Here is a 20,049-nt window from a genome sequence, read left to right as displayed (position 1 = left end):
TTCTCAAAAAAAGAAAAAAAAATATATGGTATTGAACAAATAATCATAAATTATAGGATAACACCCAAAATAAATCTTTCTTAATGGAAGTAGGTTAGTTAACCACGTAATTTCAAGATTCAATGCACACGGCCAGCCGAAGGAAATTACTAAACAATTGAGAAATTAAAGTTCCCCATGAACCATGCAGAACATAAATTCTAATTTATGAAAAAATTAAAAAAAAAAAATAATAATAATAATAATAATATGAAGTAATACACAATATAAAAAAACACCATCATGCCCACATGATGTGCAAGGATAGATTAACAACACTCTCTCTCATGATTCGATTAACAACACTATTATACAAATTTGACCCGTCTTCTGTCAATATCGAGGGAGTCCACGTTTTGACACATTCAAATTCAAAATTATTTAGTATAGAATTTTATTCCTGACTACTACCCCATTACTTAAATGTTACAACTTGATTAAGTCCATTGTAGGGCTCACCATTAAATGCCTAATTTTTGACAATTAGATTTTCAGGCTGTCAATGAATGAAACTTCAAGCTTTCGATTGAAAAAGCTATGAAAATACTCAGCATTTGTTAGGGTCTTGTATACAGGTGGGCTTCCTGACTTGATAAGCTTCTCTGCGGGTCCAATATCCACAGATGGATTGGGATAGCAGAATGTAACAATTGACATTCTTTGTTTTGAATTGTTCACCACTGCTCTATGATCTGGGGCTTTGTAATTCCCATTGCTTATAATCTGCATGATCAAAGCAAATGCTATAATTTTGTTAACTCTGTTTACCTTGCATTTGTACTTTTTCTACTGCAATCTTATGGTCTGTTTTCTTCAAATAATTCGGGTGTACGTGGCTATGTATTTCAAGGAAGTAGTCATTTATTTAATGACAAGGGACTTTACGGTACCATAACCCACATTAAAATTTCAGAATATTAGGATTCTCACAAAAAAAAAAAAAAATTCAGAATATTAAAGAGATATTATACATAAAATAAAAAAAATTTAAAAAGAAAATCATAGTTAACGGTACAGATCTACAATATTGCTATGACAATCTAACAAATAGTAACACGTAAGTCATAGTATTTACCTCCATGATATGGCCAAGGTTTACAACAATTGCACCATTGACAGGCTCAACATTAACCCAGTGTTCGTCTTTCAAAACCTGCAATCCTGGCGTGTCGCCGCACTCAAGTAAGAGAGTTATACCGGAGATGTCAGCATGTGGATTAAGGCCAATAACACGTTCAGGTTCGGGACAAGGAGGATAGCAATTCATCCTTATTTCGTACGTTCCTTCTTTAAAAGTGTCACAAAAATTTTGAGCCTCAAGTCCAAGCCCCATGGTTATGAACCTTACGATAGAAACTGCCACATTCCTCATATCTTCAGAATAAGATTCCAGAGTTTTTCTAAAATTCACACCAAATTGGGATGAAAAAAACAAATTATACTCCAGAAAAGAAAAAAAAATTGTTAAGTACTTTTCCAAACTCAAAAATATGAATGTAGAATCATATGAATAATGAATAAGAGGACTATTTATTATTATGTGAGTTCCACTTAGCATGACAAGTAAAATCTCTTATAATTGAAAAGGGAAATTGGATTTAAATTTCACCTATAGTGAAAAAAAAAAAAAAAAAACACTAGATTCTTGAATTAATCGTAAGTGTAATTATTATAGAGTCCAATCCTACCATATCTTCAACATATATAAAATAACTACCGCACATCCTTGGTACAATGGTCACTCTATAAGAGCATTCACATCAGCTCTTGCATAATTGTGTATAAATGTGTAAAATACACATTTTAACCATTTTTACACATTTTGAAGCAAAGAACACACTACATCAGTCCATCTAAAATCATGCATAATCATCTAAAATTTTCAACAAGCTACAGTACCCGTGTAAATTTACACGGGCACTATAGCATGTGTATTTAGTTTTTTATTAATTTCCGTTCGCACCAATTTTTCTCTCTCTTCTCCGTGCACAACGACCTCAACGGAAAAACAAACAAACCCAAATGGAAAAACAAACAAACCCAAACGGAAAAAAAAAAAAAAAAAGAGACAAACTGGTGCTAAAAAAAAAAAACCCAAACGGAAAAACAAAAAAGAGACAGATCGGTGCTTAAAAACCAACACAGAGATATACTTGCTTAAAAAAAAAAAAAAAAAAAAACCCAAAAGGAAAAACAAACAAACCCAAACGGAAAAACAAAAAAGAGACAGATCGGTGCTTATCGGACGATTGGAGCTCGTGGGTCTCGCTTGGTCGGAGCTCTTGGGTCTCGCTTGGTCAAAGCTCGTGGGTATGGGTCTTGATCGGAGCTATGGATCGGTGCTGCTGTGGATCGATGCTTGTGATCGGAGCTGTGGATCGGTGATTGGAGCTGTGATCGGAGCTGTGATGATGTGGATTGGTTTGTGACCGAGAGAGAGAGAGATGAGACAAAGAGATAGACCGAGAGGGAGAGACTGGGTATGGAGAGATAGAAGAGAGAGAGAGAAATCAAAAAAAATGATGGAGAGGGAGAGAGAGCGCGTATTAAAACGGGTGAGTTGAGAGAAATAATAAAATAATTAAGTAAATTGATTATTTAAATAAGAGGGGTGATAGAATAGATGAACTGATGTGGGTGTTTTGTAAAAGTGATAGTGTAAAATAGAAAAAATAGGTTTTTGGTGTAAAATAGATGGAATCTTTTAAACGAGCTGATGTGAATGCTCTAAGTATAAGTGTTTGTGGGGTATGGACAAAGGTTAGGATTCAAGTCTCCAAGAAGGAGTTTCACACACATATACACTTAGATTAAGTTAGAGTAGAATTTCTATATTGTATAAAAATAAATAATAATAAAAACAAGTATAAAATAAATAAAAAGACCTATGTTAGAATATCCTAGATAGTTTAGGAATACCGTTAATACTATGGATAATGATTTTGTATTCTTATATTATAGTATTATTCTTATACTTTGGGAAAAGGAAAGTCCACCTCACCCATGATGACTTCGATAAATTTATGCTTAAGCTAGCATCCCATCATATGAGCATAATGCTAGATGTCTATATCTATATGCATGAATTGTACGTGTATGTATATCAATTGGTCAAACTTATGATTCAGTTAGAATTTACCTGAACTCCTGAGGGTTTTTTGGCCAGAAATTCAAACTTCTATCTTGAAGGGGAAGAGTTTTGAGGAAGATCATGTCATTCCACTCCAACTTTTGTTCCTCTGAAGTCACAAATGCCTGACCATAACCTTCGAGACTTCCTGGTTTCTGAGCCCAACGTTTCTTCTCTTGCAAAGGAAGGTCAAAGAACTCTTGAACTTGCTCTCTCATTTTGCTTAGTGATTCATCAAAAACTCCATGGTTTATAATCTGCAAGATTAAGGAATAAACAAACTATTGAATCATGTTTAAAGCTTAGTAATGATTAGTACATACGGTGTTTCAATCCCATTAAACATCATCATATATGATTGGACTAGCAATGCATTACACTTGTAACACATTGTGGGTCTCACCATATTGACATCTCTTACTAGTTAGTATGTAAGAGGAAGAAATATTACTCTCATTATTTTGTTTTATTTTTGTACCAGAGCTCTTATTTTTTTAATTGAACAAAAAATAAAAACAACTTGCATATGAGTTTATTGTCTCCAACACTCCAATTCACTTGAACTTTATTAATAAATGATGTGGGATTAATATATATCCACACAATTAATGGAGCGTGTCAATGCTTGAACTCTAAACTTCGAACACAAACGGTGAAGAGTTGGTAGGCTTCTTACCATTAAAGCATCTCCACGAGTGGGGCTTACTAAATAATTACCCCTCATGATAATAATACTACGAAGTAATTAATTTTGACTCAGTCAACAAGCTTTCGGTTCTTTTTTACTATATTGAAAAATCAAATTAGCATAACTGAAGGGGGCAAAAAGTCTTATTGTCTTGGCAAACGTTATGGACTTTTGGCTAACAAATTGTCAATCAGAAGACATTCATGTCATGAATGCATTCCTTGTCTACTCAAACAATTTTACTCTCTCTTTTTTTTTCTTTTTCCTTTTTAGAAAAATATGAAAAACTATTGGTCAAAGGGCAATAAAAATTTCTTTAAAAAAATACTTCTAAAACACTCTCCCTTCAATTTAACGCTACAACATTTAAAAGTACTGTATAATAATGTTGAATTATTCTCAGTGGGTCAAGATAGCTGCACAGAAAATTTGGCTTGTCTCTATCATATCTTCTTGACTGGAATTTTCTTTTCTATCCTTACACGTCATGCAGGCATGACGGTGTTTTTTTTTTATCTATAATCTATTACTTCATTTAGAAGAAGAAAAAAATAAATCAAAATATTTTATTATTTCATAAATTAGACTTTATGCATGTATGGTTCACGAGGAACTGCTTTCTCAATTGTTTAGTAATATCCTAAAGTTAAGTTAGTAATTGGTCAACTAATTTACTCTATTAAGAAAGATTTATTTTGCGTGTTACCTTATAATTTATGATTATTTGTTCAAAACCATAACCAGATGAGTACTGGTTGTTCACACTTAATTTAAGTAGACATAATTGTACGTAACACAAGTATAAATTATTGCGTTTCATTAACAACTAGCTAATTAATTAGATATATATATATATATATATATATATGGAAAACAAAAATAATAATATAACTAATGAGATTGCATCATAAAGAACTGTAACATGAACTCTGCACATGAAAACAAACGTAATCTATTTGAGCCAAAGAGATAAGTCAACAATTAATTATTATCACTTTGTTGTACATCTGATTTATCTTCAAGAGCTGTTGAAGATTATAAGTTTTTTTTTTTTTTTTTTTTTTTTTTTTTTTTTTTTTTTTTTTTTTTTTTTTAGAATTTCAACTTATGATATCTACTATTAATAATAGTTTTTTATCAGTAAACCAAGACACCAATCAGTTTTTTATGTAAGCAGAGATTGAACTTTAAATCTCTTATTCAACCATTAAATACTCTAACTAACTGGAACCCAAAAAAGATATAAGTTCTTGGTTCTAGTTCATATCATAGATAAAGTTGTTTTAAGAAGAAAGTATGGTCTCTTGAATCTCATTAATTAGTAAATAATTTGGAGAATAAAGATAAGAGAAGAAGAAAGAGAAAGTGCAATTAAGAAAGGTGAATTTTGATCAATAGGAAGAGTTTCATTAGTATATGAACTACAAAAACCATAAACATGCATGCTAAGGTGGTGAAGGAAAATGAAGGAAAAGCAATATATAGTGCCTAATGTTCTTGTATTATAAGAAGAAGAAACAACAACAACAAAAAAGAAGTACTGCAAAATGTTTTTTGTATTAATTACCTGGAAAACTCCCCATTCTTGACATGCAAAGCGAAGCTTTTGGAGCTCTTTTTCACGGAATTCTGGGTTGACCAACTTGTTCATATCAATCAAAGGTACACGAAGAGAAGGATTGGAAGGAGTAGTCTGGTCCAAGTCATCCCTTACATATCTAAGTGGCACCTTATCAAGCTTTTGGATTGCAAGCTCTTGAACACTTGCAACTGGTAGAGACCATTCAAGGCTATCTGAAGGTGCCAAAGCCATTTCTCAGTCTCTTTTGGTTTGGTTTAATGAAAATGGATATTTTGCTACTAGTATTAGTACTCAAAGCCCTTTATATAATATCTTCAGAGTATACCAAAGAAAATTATTAACAAATTAAGAAAGAGAGTGTTGTTTTTGGCTTTTTTTTTTTTTTTTATTACCTCTTTTGGTGTCATAATTTGGTTTGAGAATATTAAAAACCCCGCGTGTTGAATAAATTGCTCCAAAAGTTTCGAGGTTGAATATTCAGCTGTAGGCTATAAAGTATAGGACCTGTCTACTAGTTAGCGTTCACATTATTGTTGTGGACTAAGATTCACATTCTCTCTTCAACAACCAAAAAAAAATTACTTCGTTGTTGTTAAACAAAAGGAAACAAAAACATGATTAAAAAAAAAGTTCAGTAATCCTTTTTATTTAAAAATAAAATCAATAATCCTTAATATTTTTTTTATTCAAAAAAAAAAAAAAAAAATCTTCTCCATTTGATAAATTCATATTTCATAATTTAGATTAATATTACTGTAGGGACTAGAGCCCAAAATAATATATTGAGTCTTGGGTCTTGTCCGAGGATACTAACAAGTCCGAGGAGGAGGAGATAACTATTAAATGACTCCCAATAAAAGTCTCATCAGTGGGAGATGAAGGGAAGGAGGTCCGAGGAGGAATTCCTCCTCGGACACAATGAATGCAGTCCAAGTATGTAGTACTCTAGCAATTGAAATGCGCCCCATGAACATGTGAGAGGGAAGGAAACTCAAAATGTCTAAGGAAAAGTTGCTACCACCACATCAAACGCACCGTAGCTATTTTTCTGGCCGCATTAATGTGGAGAGGACTTCTGAAAAGTGCTGTCTTGGCTACCACAACTCACAAAAGGCTGAAAGGGGTGTCTGATGGGATGGATACTTAAGTGGGGATCTAGATGATCAATAAGTGTAGGGTCTAGATGATCATAAAGGAGATATATAATGTGGAAGAATCTCCATGGATGAGTACTCAAGTGGGGATCTAGATGATCAACAAGTGTAGGGTCTAGATGATCATAAAGGAGCTATATAATGTGGAAGAACCTCCATGAGAAAGGGGGTGGTGAAAAACAGAGAGAGAACATTGTAGCATATTAAACTATCTTAATATCTAATTGTGATCAGTATACAATAACTTGGGCCTCCTCGGACTAAAAATCCATTAACACCAACATCTCTTATTTGTGCTTGATTGTCTTTTAATTCAACATTAGTCGTTGCCCAATTCATTAAGACCTAATTCTTTGACCCATACTCTACAAATTCATTGTATTGGGCTCATTAGACCAAGACTCCATACAATTTGGGCTTGGGCCCCAAATCGTGCCCTTACAATTACAAATATAAATGTGTATTAAATGACTTATAATATTACTACATATTCAATGCCATTTAAATCAAATCTTGTATTTGTGTAGCGTTTTCTTTACCAAGAAAACAAAGGTTTAAATCTCTCTTTTATTTATTCATGTTCAATTTCTAAACAAAATTAAAAGATTTCTTTGTTCTTATTTACATTTTAATGCTCATGTACAAGATCCCTGGCTATATGATAATTTTTTCTTGAAGCCTTATGGGCAAGTTGTCAAAATCGAGATCCTACGTAGGATCGTAAGAGGTAGGTGGAATCGTGAATCGTAAAATTGGATCGTGAATTATAAAATCCTACATTATTTGAGAAAAAAAAAAACATTGATATGTTAAATAATAACATAAATTGTACATTCATCCATAAAAAAAAAAAAAAAAAAAAATTTGCATCCATTTAATGTAATTACCATACATAACTACATCCATTTGTAAGCATCATTTAAAGAGGCCAAAAACCTCACAATGTGACACTCTATTGGGATATTATTTTTCATTTAGGTCCAACTGACACTCTGTCTCTCTAGTTTAGAATAGCAAAACTGAGTTTATTAGGATGTTATTTTTTATTTAAGTCCAACTAAATTTTCAGTCAAGTTAAAGAAGATTACAAGAAATCAGGATCATTTGGGATCGTCAGAGTCATATAATCTTAACAATCTTGAACAATCATAGCAATCCTACCAAAGATCCTTGAAAGATTCAGATCGTTTTAGTCAGGTGGGATCATAAAATCGTAAGATCCAAATTGAGATTTTGACAACCATACTTGTGAGTCCAACTATGGTGGGAACACAACAAAAAATATTACTAAATATTAAATTTATCTATTTTAGGGTGTATATTTTTATAATTTCGATAGTTGAGTGTTGGGAATTGGAACAATGACATCTCCTTTAGAAATACTAATTAACAAGTGCCACTCAATAAATATTACCAATTTAAAAGTATATGTAATGCCACTTCATTTAAATTTTAAATAATATTGAGGCCTTCTAAAATTGTGAGGTTTTATAAATTTCATCATTCCACTTAACATGAACATCAATTTGCATGTTATAGAAGAAGCAGTTGAAAATAGTTGAAATCCATTAGATTGGCCGAGTCGGATGACAGGATGAGTGGGTCAAGTCATTCACATTTGCTCACCCTAATTATATTTTCAAATTGAGTAATTAATATTTATTGTGACAAATCAATCATTCCTAATAATACTTCTTTAAAATTAAGGACAAGTGTCGTTTAGAAAAACTTAAAGTCAACTTCTTCTTTTTCTTTTTTCTTTTTTTGAGAAAGAATGCATTTGCTGATTTATTTGACTTCAAGAAATAAGTTAAGTTAAAATAATACGTACCTAATGAGATATCTTTAAAAGTTGCACTTAACAAAATAAACCATACTAAACTAGCAACGTGAGGAGAAAATATTTTCACACGTGACAAATTGTGACCAAAGTAATATTATTTTCATATATACCTATCATTGTCACCATTTTTATTGTATATCAATTGCAATAACACACATCACTTGTTGTCTAAACTTTAATTAATTCCAAATAAGAGAACACCATTGTACCACACTATCAATAATTTTTAAATACATGTTATTATAGATTTATAATGTACACACCATTCTTAATCAATTCCTTAAGTTGTCCAATTAAATCATTCCACATGCCAATTTATCCACGTCATTCTAAACACTGTCAGATTCATCTTAACGGCAATGGAGTTTTTTTTTGACAGCTAACGGCAATGGAGTTTAGATTCACGTTCGAACCAAACTTATGGCCACCAAAAAACTGCAAGGCCATTAGCAACCGACAGCCACCGAAACTATTAATTGGATTGTTTTAATTTATTATTCTATCAATAAAATTATTTTTTATGTACAATTTTAAACAACAAAATTTTGAAATTCAAAATTTGATTATATTAACAAGTAATTATTGATTTTTGATCTTCTTGAAATTTTGTGCAATCTAACGGATGATTTTCAAAATTCACATCTAATATAAAGATTTTCAACAAAACTTATGGCCACCAAAACGCTGCAAGGCCATTAGCAACCGACGGCCACCGAAACTATTAATTGGATTGTTTTAATTTATTATTCTATCAATAAAATTATTTTTTATGTACAATTTTAAACAACAAAATTTGATTAAGGAGTAATTATTGATTTTTGATCTTCTTGAAATTTTGTGCAATCTAACGGTAGATTTTCAAAATTCACATCCAATATAAAGATTTTCAAAATTCTTATATACTACAGAATTTCATTATCCTAAGATTGATACAAGTTCCATCTAGCATGTTCATTGGATGAAATTAAAAGCTATTAACTTGAGATGTTATAATATTGATCTTCTGTTTGGATGACTTGTGTGAAAATGAGATGTAATGCTTCCTGTCATCAGTAGTGTTGTAATTGTTTATCTTTTTACTTCTAACACAATGGCGTGGCAAGAGGAAATGAAAGGAAAAAAAGAGAGTTATCTAGAAAAGTTTTTTTTTTTTTTTTTTTTTTTTTTTTTTTTTTTTTTTTTTTTTAAGAATACTAAGTATTTTTAACACACACACGATAAGAGGGGAGAAAGTTTTAACTCACACTCATTTTCTAATGTGGGATTAACCCACTATTTTTTCTTTTGAGAATACTAATTATTTTTAACACACACACATGAGGAGATGGGAAAAGGTCTTAAAGAAAAGAAAAGTTGTATCTAAATGTATTAAATAGGACAAAATTTTGAGAGGGAATATACATACATATATAAATATATAAATATATATTTATATATATATATATATATATATGATATGTAACATACCTTTTCTTTTGCTTGTTATGCTAAAATCATGCTATCCAAATAATAACCCCCCGTGCCCATCAAATTTTCCAAATCAATTGAATTTTGGGCTATATATATATCGAACCCGAGTGATACATGGAAGAGTTGAGCAAAAATTTTAAATTGTCACTTTGCTTAAAGTTATGATCACTTGAAAATAAAAGTTACAATTTAAGAGAGGAAAAAAAATTCTAATACCAATGATAAGTCCAACACCAATAATAATTTGGTATTTCTTTGCTATAAGTAATAATTTGTTATACCTAAAATCTATGCTAAATATGACATTAATATATAATTATTCTCAATACCCAAAAATCACACTCAGTAGGTACAATATTTTTTAAAACGATTAAAGAAATTGTTAACAAACCTAGAGTAGTAGTATTATAAGTTATTAAAATGTAAAGGGAATAGTGTAAACTAGCCTCTGAACATCTTCAATTTTTTTTTGAGAAAAAGTTAATAATTTGCATCCATTATAATTTGGGGTTAATATATTTCCAATCACAAAAGAACCTAGGGGTACAATACTTTTTTAAAACTATTAAAGAAAATGTTAACAAACCTGGAGTAGTAGTATTATAAGTTATTAAAATGTGAAGGGAATAGTTTAAACTAGCCTCCGAGCATCTTCAATTTTTTTGGGAAAAAGTTAATAATTTGCATCCATTATAATTTGAAATTAATATATTTTCCAATCACAAAAAATACCTAGGAGTGTAATGAGTATTATGCGTTAGCAAGTGAAGGTTAATAATTAATGGTAACCACTTAATAATCACAAAATACATAGAAGTGTGATGAAAAAATTATTTCACCCACAAACCCATAATACTCATCACACCTCTAGGTATTTTGTGATTATTAAGTGGTTACCATTAATTATTAACCTTCACCTGCTAACGCATAATACTCATCACACCTCTTGTTTTTTTTGTAATTGGAAAATGTATTTGTGTGGATGAGGACCCCTAATCTCATCTAGGTGGTTTGCTCAGATGATTTCCAAGGATGCCTCTCGAACTTCGAGGACGAGCACTCGTTGATTTGAGGGACGAGCGATAACCATAGAGGGCACATAAGGTTAAAATATCACAGAAGGACTAAAGCAAACTTAGCATGGATTACAAGAAGGGTGAGAAGAGAAGGGAATGGAAGCCATCTCCTCTGCATTAAATGAAAGACAATTACTTCTCTGGCCGCATTAATGAGGAAATGATCATGAACAGTGGTGGCACAGCTCAGACTATAAGGCAGAAGCTTACCTATATGTTCTAGATGGGACAGAAGTCCTAAGAATGCAATCTGAACCCTCCAAGTGTAGCATGAAGATAATCATTGAGTAAATATAAAAGGGGGAGAAAGATCCTGAGGGAGAGGGAAAAAAGAATTGGTAAAGAAAAGAAAGCAAGAACATTGATATATATAAAAAGATCTTCCTCGGACGGACCGAGGATCCCTTTCTTCCTTATAATTGAGTGTTGCATCTCTTTTCATTGTACTTAATTTTAGCTTACCAAGTAGTCAATATCCTACCCATTTCTCTAACAAATTCATTGTATTGGGCTATTTGGGCCATCAATTGGTCGTTCTTGGACTTTAGGTCCGTTTGTGCCCTTATAGTATTAATCCCAAATTATAATTGATATAAATTATTAACTTTTTTCCAAAAAAAAAAAAATTAAAGAGTCTCTAAGCATGTGCATAAGCACGTGCTCAAAGGCTAATAATTTATAGCTACCATCAAACGTTGTGTCTATAGTTGTGTATAGACAGTTAGGCTTTTAAGGGGCATGTATATAAGGTAAAAAAAGAGTCAAAATATTTTGTAACTGCTATTCAAAGAGACAGAACATTGTGATGATGCCAAAATATCACCAATAGGTTACACAGCACTCGCGACTCAAAGTGAACCTGCACAACAAAATAACAGAAGACCTTAGGGAACACCGGTGTGGTGCCGGCCAAATACCCTCCGAAGGTCAAGTTAGAATTATTCTCACAACTCTAGAGTGCTAGAGAGGGTAAATTATGCGTACCTTAATTTGCGAGGCTACTGAAGCTTTTATAGTAGAAGAAAGTCGACTTCTCCTCCTTGGACTAGAAATCTTTTCCTTATGGGACTCTACTTCGAGCAATCCCAAACGTGATGGACAAACATTTCCTTGTAGAGTGGGTTCTTCTAGAATTATCCTTGTGCGGACATTCTGATTTCCCTAGGATCCCCTCAGATTTCAAACGTGTACACCAAGTATTTTAAGTGATGCTAAGCCCTGGGCCCTTCCTCAAAGTCGGCCCATGAGCCCAAATCCATCAGGCCCAATGTTGTGTGATTTCATACCCCTTCACATTTTGTCTCTAATTTACTATAGATGACCAAACACAATGATTCTGAAAAGTGAAAATATCACTGAAATTTCCATCAAAAGAAAAGACAACTATTCGGGTATCAAACGAAAATACACAATTGTGCATGAGCACGTGCTCAAAGGCAAGTAATTTATAACTACTATCAAACGTTGTGTCTATAGTTTAGTATAGGCAATTGGGCTTTTAAGGGGCGTGTATATAAGGTAAAAAAGAGTCAAAATATTTTGTAACTACTATTCAAAGAGACTACATTGTGTCTCTAATTTACTATAGATGACCAAACACAATGGTTCTAAAAAGTGAAAATATCACTAAAATTTCCATCAAACGAAAAGACACAATTGTTCGGGTAGTTTTAAATGTATACGTGGTATTAATCTATGTAGCCACGTGGGGCAATAAAGAGTAGTCAACAAAAAGTCAAACATTTCGACTTTTAGTTATTATATAAATATATAGATTAAATGGGAAAATTACACTTTGCCCATCTATGGTTTGCTTAAAAAACACTTTGCCTACCTGTGGTTTAAAATTTGGCATTTTACCCACCTGAAATTAGCTCCATTTGTCTCCTATTACCCACCTCTGTTAGAAACATAAGTAAATTTGTATTTTTGTTACTCTTTCATGTCTCTCTCCTCTCAAAACATAAAAAACTAAAAAAATCAAGAGATAAGAAGATCTAAAAGCTAAATTTTGTAAAAATTAAAACCTAGCTTAGATTTTTAGATCTAAGAAGGCATATATTGAAGCTATTTCACCCTTGGGCATTGATATAATGTAAGAACAAAACCCAACATCTCGATAGTTATTTCACACCTTTGTAACACAAGAGAAAATTCATACAATACAGACAAGAAAACAAGAGTAAAAAAGGAGAGACCAAAAATTGTACCTAATGAACAGGGACACTTCTTGACAAAAGCCTAATAAGTTTCCTAGCCTTGATGATAATATATGGGTCCCTAGTCTTACTAGTTGTTGAAACTGTCATGGACCCCTCAATCTATAACCAGTAGTAAATCATACAATGAATTAGAAAAGCACATATTTTTCTAAGTAAAACAATGAAAAATAGAAACTTGAGGTAGTACTTACTAATATGAGATGAATCTGATAATGAACTTACTAAGTTAAGTTCACATGAAACGCCATATTCTTTCAAAGCAGATTTAACAGTTGGCCAAACCTCTTGCAAGTACTTTTCTGAAGAAAGCAATTAAAAAAAAAAAAAATCAAAACTCAAAATCAGGAGCAAAACACCCAGACAGAAGAAAAAAAAAATTGAAACTTTACCTCTGTATTGTGGGAAGAGAGTGGAGAAGGAACTGTCTGCGAGCATTCCAGATTCATTCCAAGAAGGGTTGAATTTTTTGATGGTGCAGCTATCAATGTTGGGGTCATCATCTAGCTTCAAAGGTTAGGAAAAAAAAAATCTAAAAGCTAGGTTTTAATTTTTTTCAAAACCTAACTTTTAGATTTTCTTTTCTCTTGATTTTTTTTAGTTTTTTATGTTTCAGACAAGAGAGACATAAAAGGGTAGCAAAAATACAAATTTACCTTTGTTTTTAATAGAGGTGGGTAACATGAGACAAATGGAGCTTACCTTAGGTGGGTAAAGTGACAATTTTAAACCACAAATAGACAAAGTGTTTTTCGAGCAAACCACAAGTGGGCAAAAAGTAATTTCCCCTTAATATATATATATATATATATATGTGTGTGTGTGTGTGTGTGTGTGTGTGTGTGTGTTTGGTTTATAAATTTCAGGCCCAAGCTAAAAACTAGTTTATTTCTAAAATGTTAAAAGTTAAATTATTTTGCAAAAGAGAAAGACCAAAAAAAAAAATTTAATCCAAACGGATAAACAAGATTTGAATCCTTTAAGTGGAGTTGTAATGTGCTTTTGTGTTAGAACATATTTTCCTCTCCCCTGTGTGTGTGTGTGTGTGTGTGTTTGTTTCTCAAAAAAAGAATTCGGCTTTCTTATTTCATTATTAGAGACTTTACTTGTTGAACTAAATGTAACCCACATGATAATAAATAATCCTCCTTTTTATTTAAGGAATAAATATGCAGTTCTAATGAATAATTATAAAGTCTCTTGTCATTGAATAAAGTATTTCATCTTAATTGATATAACCACACCTAGAAAATTGAATATACTCCCTCCGTCCCACTTTGTTTACCCTATTTGAAAAATCAAACTTTTTAAAGGAGCATCATTTATTGTTTTGTCTACTTTTTAAAAATGTATAAGTTTCCAAAACCACCCTTAAATAAATTTATCAAAAAATTGAATTATTATTTTTAGAAAATAAAATAAGGGTATAATAGGAATATTAGTAAATTAATGACTTTTATTTTTAGAAACAGGATAATATTTTGGGATATTCCAAAATGGAATAAAGGACAAACAAAATGAGACGGAGGGAGTAATAGACAATAAAATTGCAATAGAAAAAGTAGAACTGCATTGACATATGCAAGGTAAACATTGTTAACAAATTCATGGCATTCACTTGATCCTGCAGATTATGAGCAATGGGAGTTACACAGCCCCATATCAAAGACAGCAGTGGTGAAAAATGTTTAGCAATACCTAAACTGGCAGTGTACATTGAAATTACGTTTGTAATTAGTCAACTAACTTACTCCATTAAGAAATATTTATTTTGCATGTTATCTTATAATTTATGATTACTAGCTCAAAAGTCAAAACCGTAACCAGACAAATGGTTGTTCACCCTTAATTTAAGCCGACATAATTGTAACACTAGTATAATTATAGCGTTTCATCAACTAGCTAATTAATTAGATACATGGAAAACAAACAAAAGAATGATAATATAATGGGACTGCATCTTAAAGAACTGTAACATGAACTATGCAGTCTGCACAGCTAATTAATTAGATTTCTTTTCTCTCTTTTTTTTTTTTCTTTTTTCTTTTTTAAATGAAGGAATGAATAAAAACACATATTATGGATGAGGATATATATAAAAAAATGCATGATGGATGAGGATATATATAAAAAAAATTCTAATCAAGATATGTATGAATTACAGCATATGAAAGAGATTTCATTCAAAAAAAAAAAAAAAAGACAAGTCAAAGTTCCTTTGTAGAGAGAGAGAGAGAGAGAGAGAGAGAGAGAGAGAGAGAGAGAGAGAGAGAGAGGGTTAGGTTCAAGTTACACTTTGTTATTGAATTCATATTTTGGAAATCTTACCATTGGATTACATGTTCTATATATTTTTGACATGCTTGCCAATTTTCATGCTAATCGGATGTTACTTACCATTTCATTCATAAACACATTTTTTATATATTATTTTAAACTACAAAAACTTGAATTTAAACAATTGATTGATGACATGGCTATTGATATTTGATCACCTTGAAATTTTGCAAGCATGGAGAATATACGAAGATAATGTAATCCAATGGTAGATTTGTTAAAATTGGCATCCTATTAAAAAATAATGATTGGTGTAACATTATTTAGAGTTACACCATGTGTAATTCATAAACACATTTTTTATGTATTATTTTAAACTATAAAAACTTGAATTTAAACAATTGATTGATGACATAGCTATTGATATTTGATCACCTTGAAATTTTGCAAGTATGGAGAATATACGAATATAATGTAATTCAACGGTGGATTTGTTAAAATTGGCATCCTATTAAAAGAAATTATTGATGTAATATTATTTAGAGTTACATCATGTGTAACTTAAACCCAACCCATAAGAAATCTCTAAGAAAAATATCTCCAGGGTCAATCTTTTTCTAAGGTGATGATGGAAAATGAAATAATAGCAACATATATTGCCTAATGTTCTTGTATTATAAAATAAAATAAAATAAAAAAATACTGCCTAATGTTTTTGTATTAATTAAAGCTTTTGGAGCTCTTTTTCATGGAACTCTGGGTTGACCAAATTGTCCATATCAATCAAGGGTACACTTGTGTTGCGAAAATGCATCTCAGGCCAATGAAGATAGAGAGCGTAGAGACCGCAGTTAGTGAGAGAGAGAGAGAGAGGACAATGCCAGAAATTAATAAAGTCAGTGAACCATGTGGAATTGACATGATTCTAGAAATCAGCTAAAATGGAAAACTCATACAATTTTAAGCATCAAAATAGTAAATGCCGATACGTGGTAGTCGAATTCACGAGAATACATCAATTCTCAAAAATCTAAGATATGATACAATATAAATACTTTAATTACTCTTAATTGAGATATATCAATATTTTATGTACATATCCTTTTTTTTTTTTAGAGTGAAAAGTGTAAATATTATTAATGCACATAAGTCAAATCAGCTTGTACAAAAGACTGAATGCATGTTGAAACATCCTCCATCCACACTAAAAAATCTGGTATGCTATTAGCATATCTAGCCAAACTATACGCTACAAAGTTGCCTTCTCTTTTAGTATGAGAGTAAAGCAATTCTTCAAAACTTTGAGAAAAAAATCTCACATCCTTCAGTAGCAGACCTGTTGGGGATAATGGTTGTTCATCCTCACGCAAAGCTTTCATAACAGCCAGGGAGTCCCCCTCAAGGATAGCCCGCCTCACACCCAGCTCACTAGCAAATTCCAAAGCCGTCGCCACCGCCATTGCTTCAACCTCCATTGCACTGTAAGCCTATGCCAGACGCTTGGTGCATATCTTAATATTCAATTCGAAACATAAATTAGAGGATTACAATTCTCTCCATTTCAATCAAATTGCATATATTTTTTTTTTTTTTTTAGTTTAAATTAAATATTATAAAATATAAAAGTATGGTTGGTCGTATCACGTTATTTAAGATAATACACTATTAGATAAAAGATACAAAATCACAACTCTCATTCAAATGCATACTAAAATGAGTGTTTTTCTGTCTATGTAATAATAACTAATTATTTAGAAGCAATTAATTTGCTACTAGTTGAAGTATTCATGCTTATTCTAGTGGCTAGTATTATTAGTTTGTCTTTTCCAAAACAATTTGATGTTAGTCTATCCAAATATCTGAAAAGACAGACCATAAAAAATGACAGAACAACTGCTTAGAAAAGCAAGTTTAAAACCTAGTAAACATTTTCTTCTATATAAAGGTTGTCATTGGTTCTTCCTACCTCATAAACCCATAAGCCATAACCATTGCAATGGCTACTTCAACACTTGCTCATTTTTGTTTACTTTGCTTGCTTATACTTCTGCTTCTTCCTCTCCTTCCCACTGTTTTCACCTACACCAAAGATGACTGTAACATATTGCTGAAATCACCTGCTTTAGTTACAGAGCAAGAAATTAATCCATTATTCATGTCGCGCTCAGGTGAATTTGCCTTTGGATTCCGCCGTATTAAAATCAATGAGAAAGAGAATCAATATTTGCTTGCTGTTTGGTTTAACAGAACAAGAGTCCCAACCATAGTCTGGTCTGAACCAGCAACACAAGGTTCTGAACTGAAGCTGTCTAGCAACAATGAGTTTGTTCTCAATGATCCTCAAGGCAAAGAGTTATGGAAAGCTCCAAGGAACGGTTCCAAATCCAGTTGTGCGGCTATACTGGACAATGGGAACTTGGTGATTTTAGATGAGCAGTATAATTCTATATGGGAAAGCTTCAAAGAGCCTACTGATACAATCTTGCCTGGCCAAATACTGTACATGAAAACCACACTCAGGTCTCGAGAATCTGAGACGTACAAACTATTCTGATGGCCGCTTCAAGCTTTGTTTACAGCAGGATGGCAATTTGGCACTTTCTTATTTGTTGTCTGAAAACAATGAGAGAGTTTATTTTGCCATCACAACACTGCAACGGGGATCAATATTGAACTTTACTGAGGCCGGATACATGGTTATCCAAGATGCGAACAAATCAACCAACATCTACAACCTTACCAAGGAAGATCCAGGCTCAAAAGAAACTTTCTACCACATGGCTAGAATTGATGTTGATGGAAGCTTCAGAGTATACAAACACCCTAGAAATGGGGACGCCCCAAGTGGGGGGAATGAGAGCTGTTCTTCATCATGGATTGAAGTGCATAGCATTCCCAATGATATTTGTGGTACATTAATTGATGCTGTAGCTGCTGGAGGTGGGTTCTGTGGACCCAAAGGACCCTAAGGAATTCAAATGGGCCAGCATTTTGCTCATGTCCTGCTGGATTTTCTCCCTTGGACCAACCCAACAAAGTGGTACGATGTAAACCAGATTTTCTATTGCCCAGCTGCCACAATGGGCGGCTCCAAAAAAAATTTGGATTGTGGTTATTAAAAAACTTATATTATATAAAATCTAATAAAAAAAGAATTTCATACATTGACAAAAATATATATATATATATATACACACATAAATACATAAAATCTTACAATTTCCTTCTATAAATTTTTTTATTTTGAAATCGTTACATAATAGTCTCATTATTAATGTTGCAAATTACATCTCTTCAAAAATTTAGTTAAATAAAATTTTTCTTAAACTTTTTCTTTTTATTTGTAAGGACCTAATATATTGTTAAGGGAACCAAAGTTTAAGAACAAAATTTGGCTACAAACTTTGTTGTAGCCACTCTCATTAAATGAATTAATATTGTTACATATTTTGAAAATCTAATCGATAAATTACATGTTCTCTATATTCTTAAAACACATTAAAATATCATGTCAATCAGATGTTATTTGCCATTTGATCCATAAAATTATTTTTTATGTATAATTTTAGACTACAAAAACTCGAAATTTAAATATTTGATTGAGGACATAGTTATTGATCTTTTATCTTCTTGAAATGTTGCAAGTATGAAGGATTTAAGAAGAAAATATAATTAAATGATAAATTTCTTAAAATTCATATTCAATAAAAAAATATATTAAATAAAGTTGTAGCCTTTGTCTACAATCATGCTTATTGCCAAATTTTGTCCAAAATTTAATTATGATGTGCCTAAAAAAAGTTTAGGGTGGTCACAGGGTTTTTTTTAAGATAAAAAAATCATAAATTTTTAAAAGTTATACATAATAATTGGTTTTTTTTTTCAGGTCACCTATGTAGAGCCGCCGCCCCTGACAATGGAAACCAGAAAAAAGATCATGTACAGTTTAAACAGGTTCTAAATGTGCAGTGGCCGTTCTCAGATTACGGCCTTGTTAGAGGGATTGATGAGAAACAGTGTATATGCCTTGACGATTGCTTGTGTGTTGTGGTCATTAATGAAGGTGACGAAAATGCATGTTGGAAGAAGAAGTTTCCTCTATCCAATGGAAGATATCGCGAAAGTAATACTAGCATAGTTCTCATCAAGGAAAATATAGGTTCAGATAAGAAAGACCAGTCTATGGTAGTTGTCTTGGCACTACTCCTTGGCAGCTCTGCATATCTTAATATCCTATTCTTCATAGCTAGTATTGTGGCTTTTATCTACTTCTACCGCAAAAGGCTGAATTCGCGATGGAATATTGATAGCACACTTGCAACAAATGTGAGAAGCTATACATATAAAGAGCTCGAAGAAGCAACCAGGGGCTTCAAGCAAACAGTGGGAAAAGGTGCTTTCAGAACTGTTTATAAAGGGGTCCTTCCATCAGATTCTAAAAGTTTTGTTGCAGTCAAGAGGTTAGGTAAGGTGGTAGAAGAAGGTGAGAAGGAATTCAAAACAGAAGTGAGCGCGATCGGTTAGACTCATCACAAGAATTTAGTTCGTTTGCTCAGTTATTGTGATGAGGG

At 32.1% G+C, this 20,049-nt stretch overlaps 1 protein-coding gene across 2 annotated transcripts in view; it reads right to left on the bottom strand.

The window, feature by feature from the left end:
• Positions 1 to 265: 265 nt before the first annotated feature.
• LOC126724118 (protein SRG1-like) overlaps positions 266 to 20,049 on the bottom strand; it is a 29,429-nt gene continuing 9,645 nt past the window's right edge. Inside the window, exons 1-4 of one of the 2 annotated variants that reach the window (XM_050428424.1) lie at positions 5,425 to 5,720; positions 3,179 to 3,426; positions 1,115 to 1,439; positions 266 to 762 (exon numbers count right to left, since the gene is read on the bottom strand). In XM_050428424.1, coding sequence (XP_050284381.1) covers positions 523 to 762; positions 1,115 to 1,439; positions 3,179 to 3,426; positions 5,425 to 5,670 — 1,059 coding nt within the window. In that variant the 5' untranslated portion in view covers positions 5,671 to 5,720 and the 3' untranslated portion in view covers positions 266 to 522. Of the gene's footprint in view, positions 763 to 1,114; positions 1,440 to 3,178; positions 3,427 to 5,424; positions 5,721 to 20,049 lie in introns of those variants that run through there. The other variant, XM_050428425.1, reaches the window with a different exon arrangement.

Source organism: Quercus robur, chromosome 4, assembly GCF_932294415.1.
Source record: "Quercus robur chromosome 4, dhQueRobu3.1, whole genome shotgun sequence".
Classification (NCBI taxonomy): Eukaryota; Viridiplantae; Streptophyta; class Magnoliopsida; order Fagales; family Fagaceae; genus Quercus; species Quercus robur.
The sequence above is the reverse complement of the archived record's forward strand: the minus strand, read 5'-3'. Positions and strand labels throughout refer to the sequence as shown.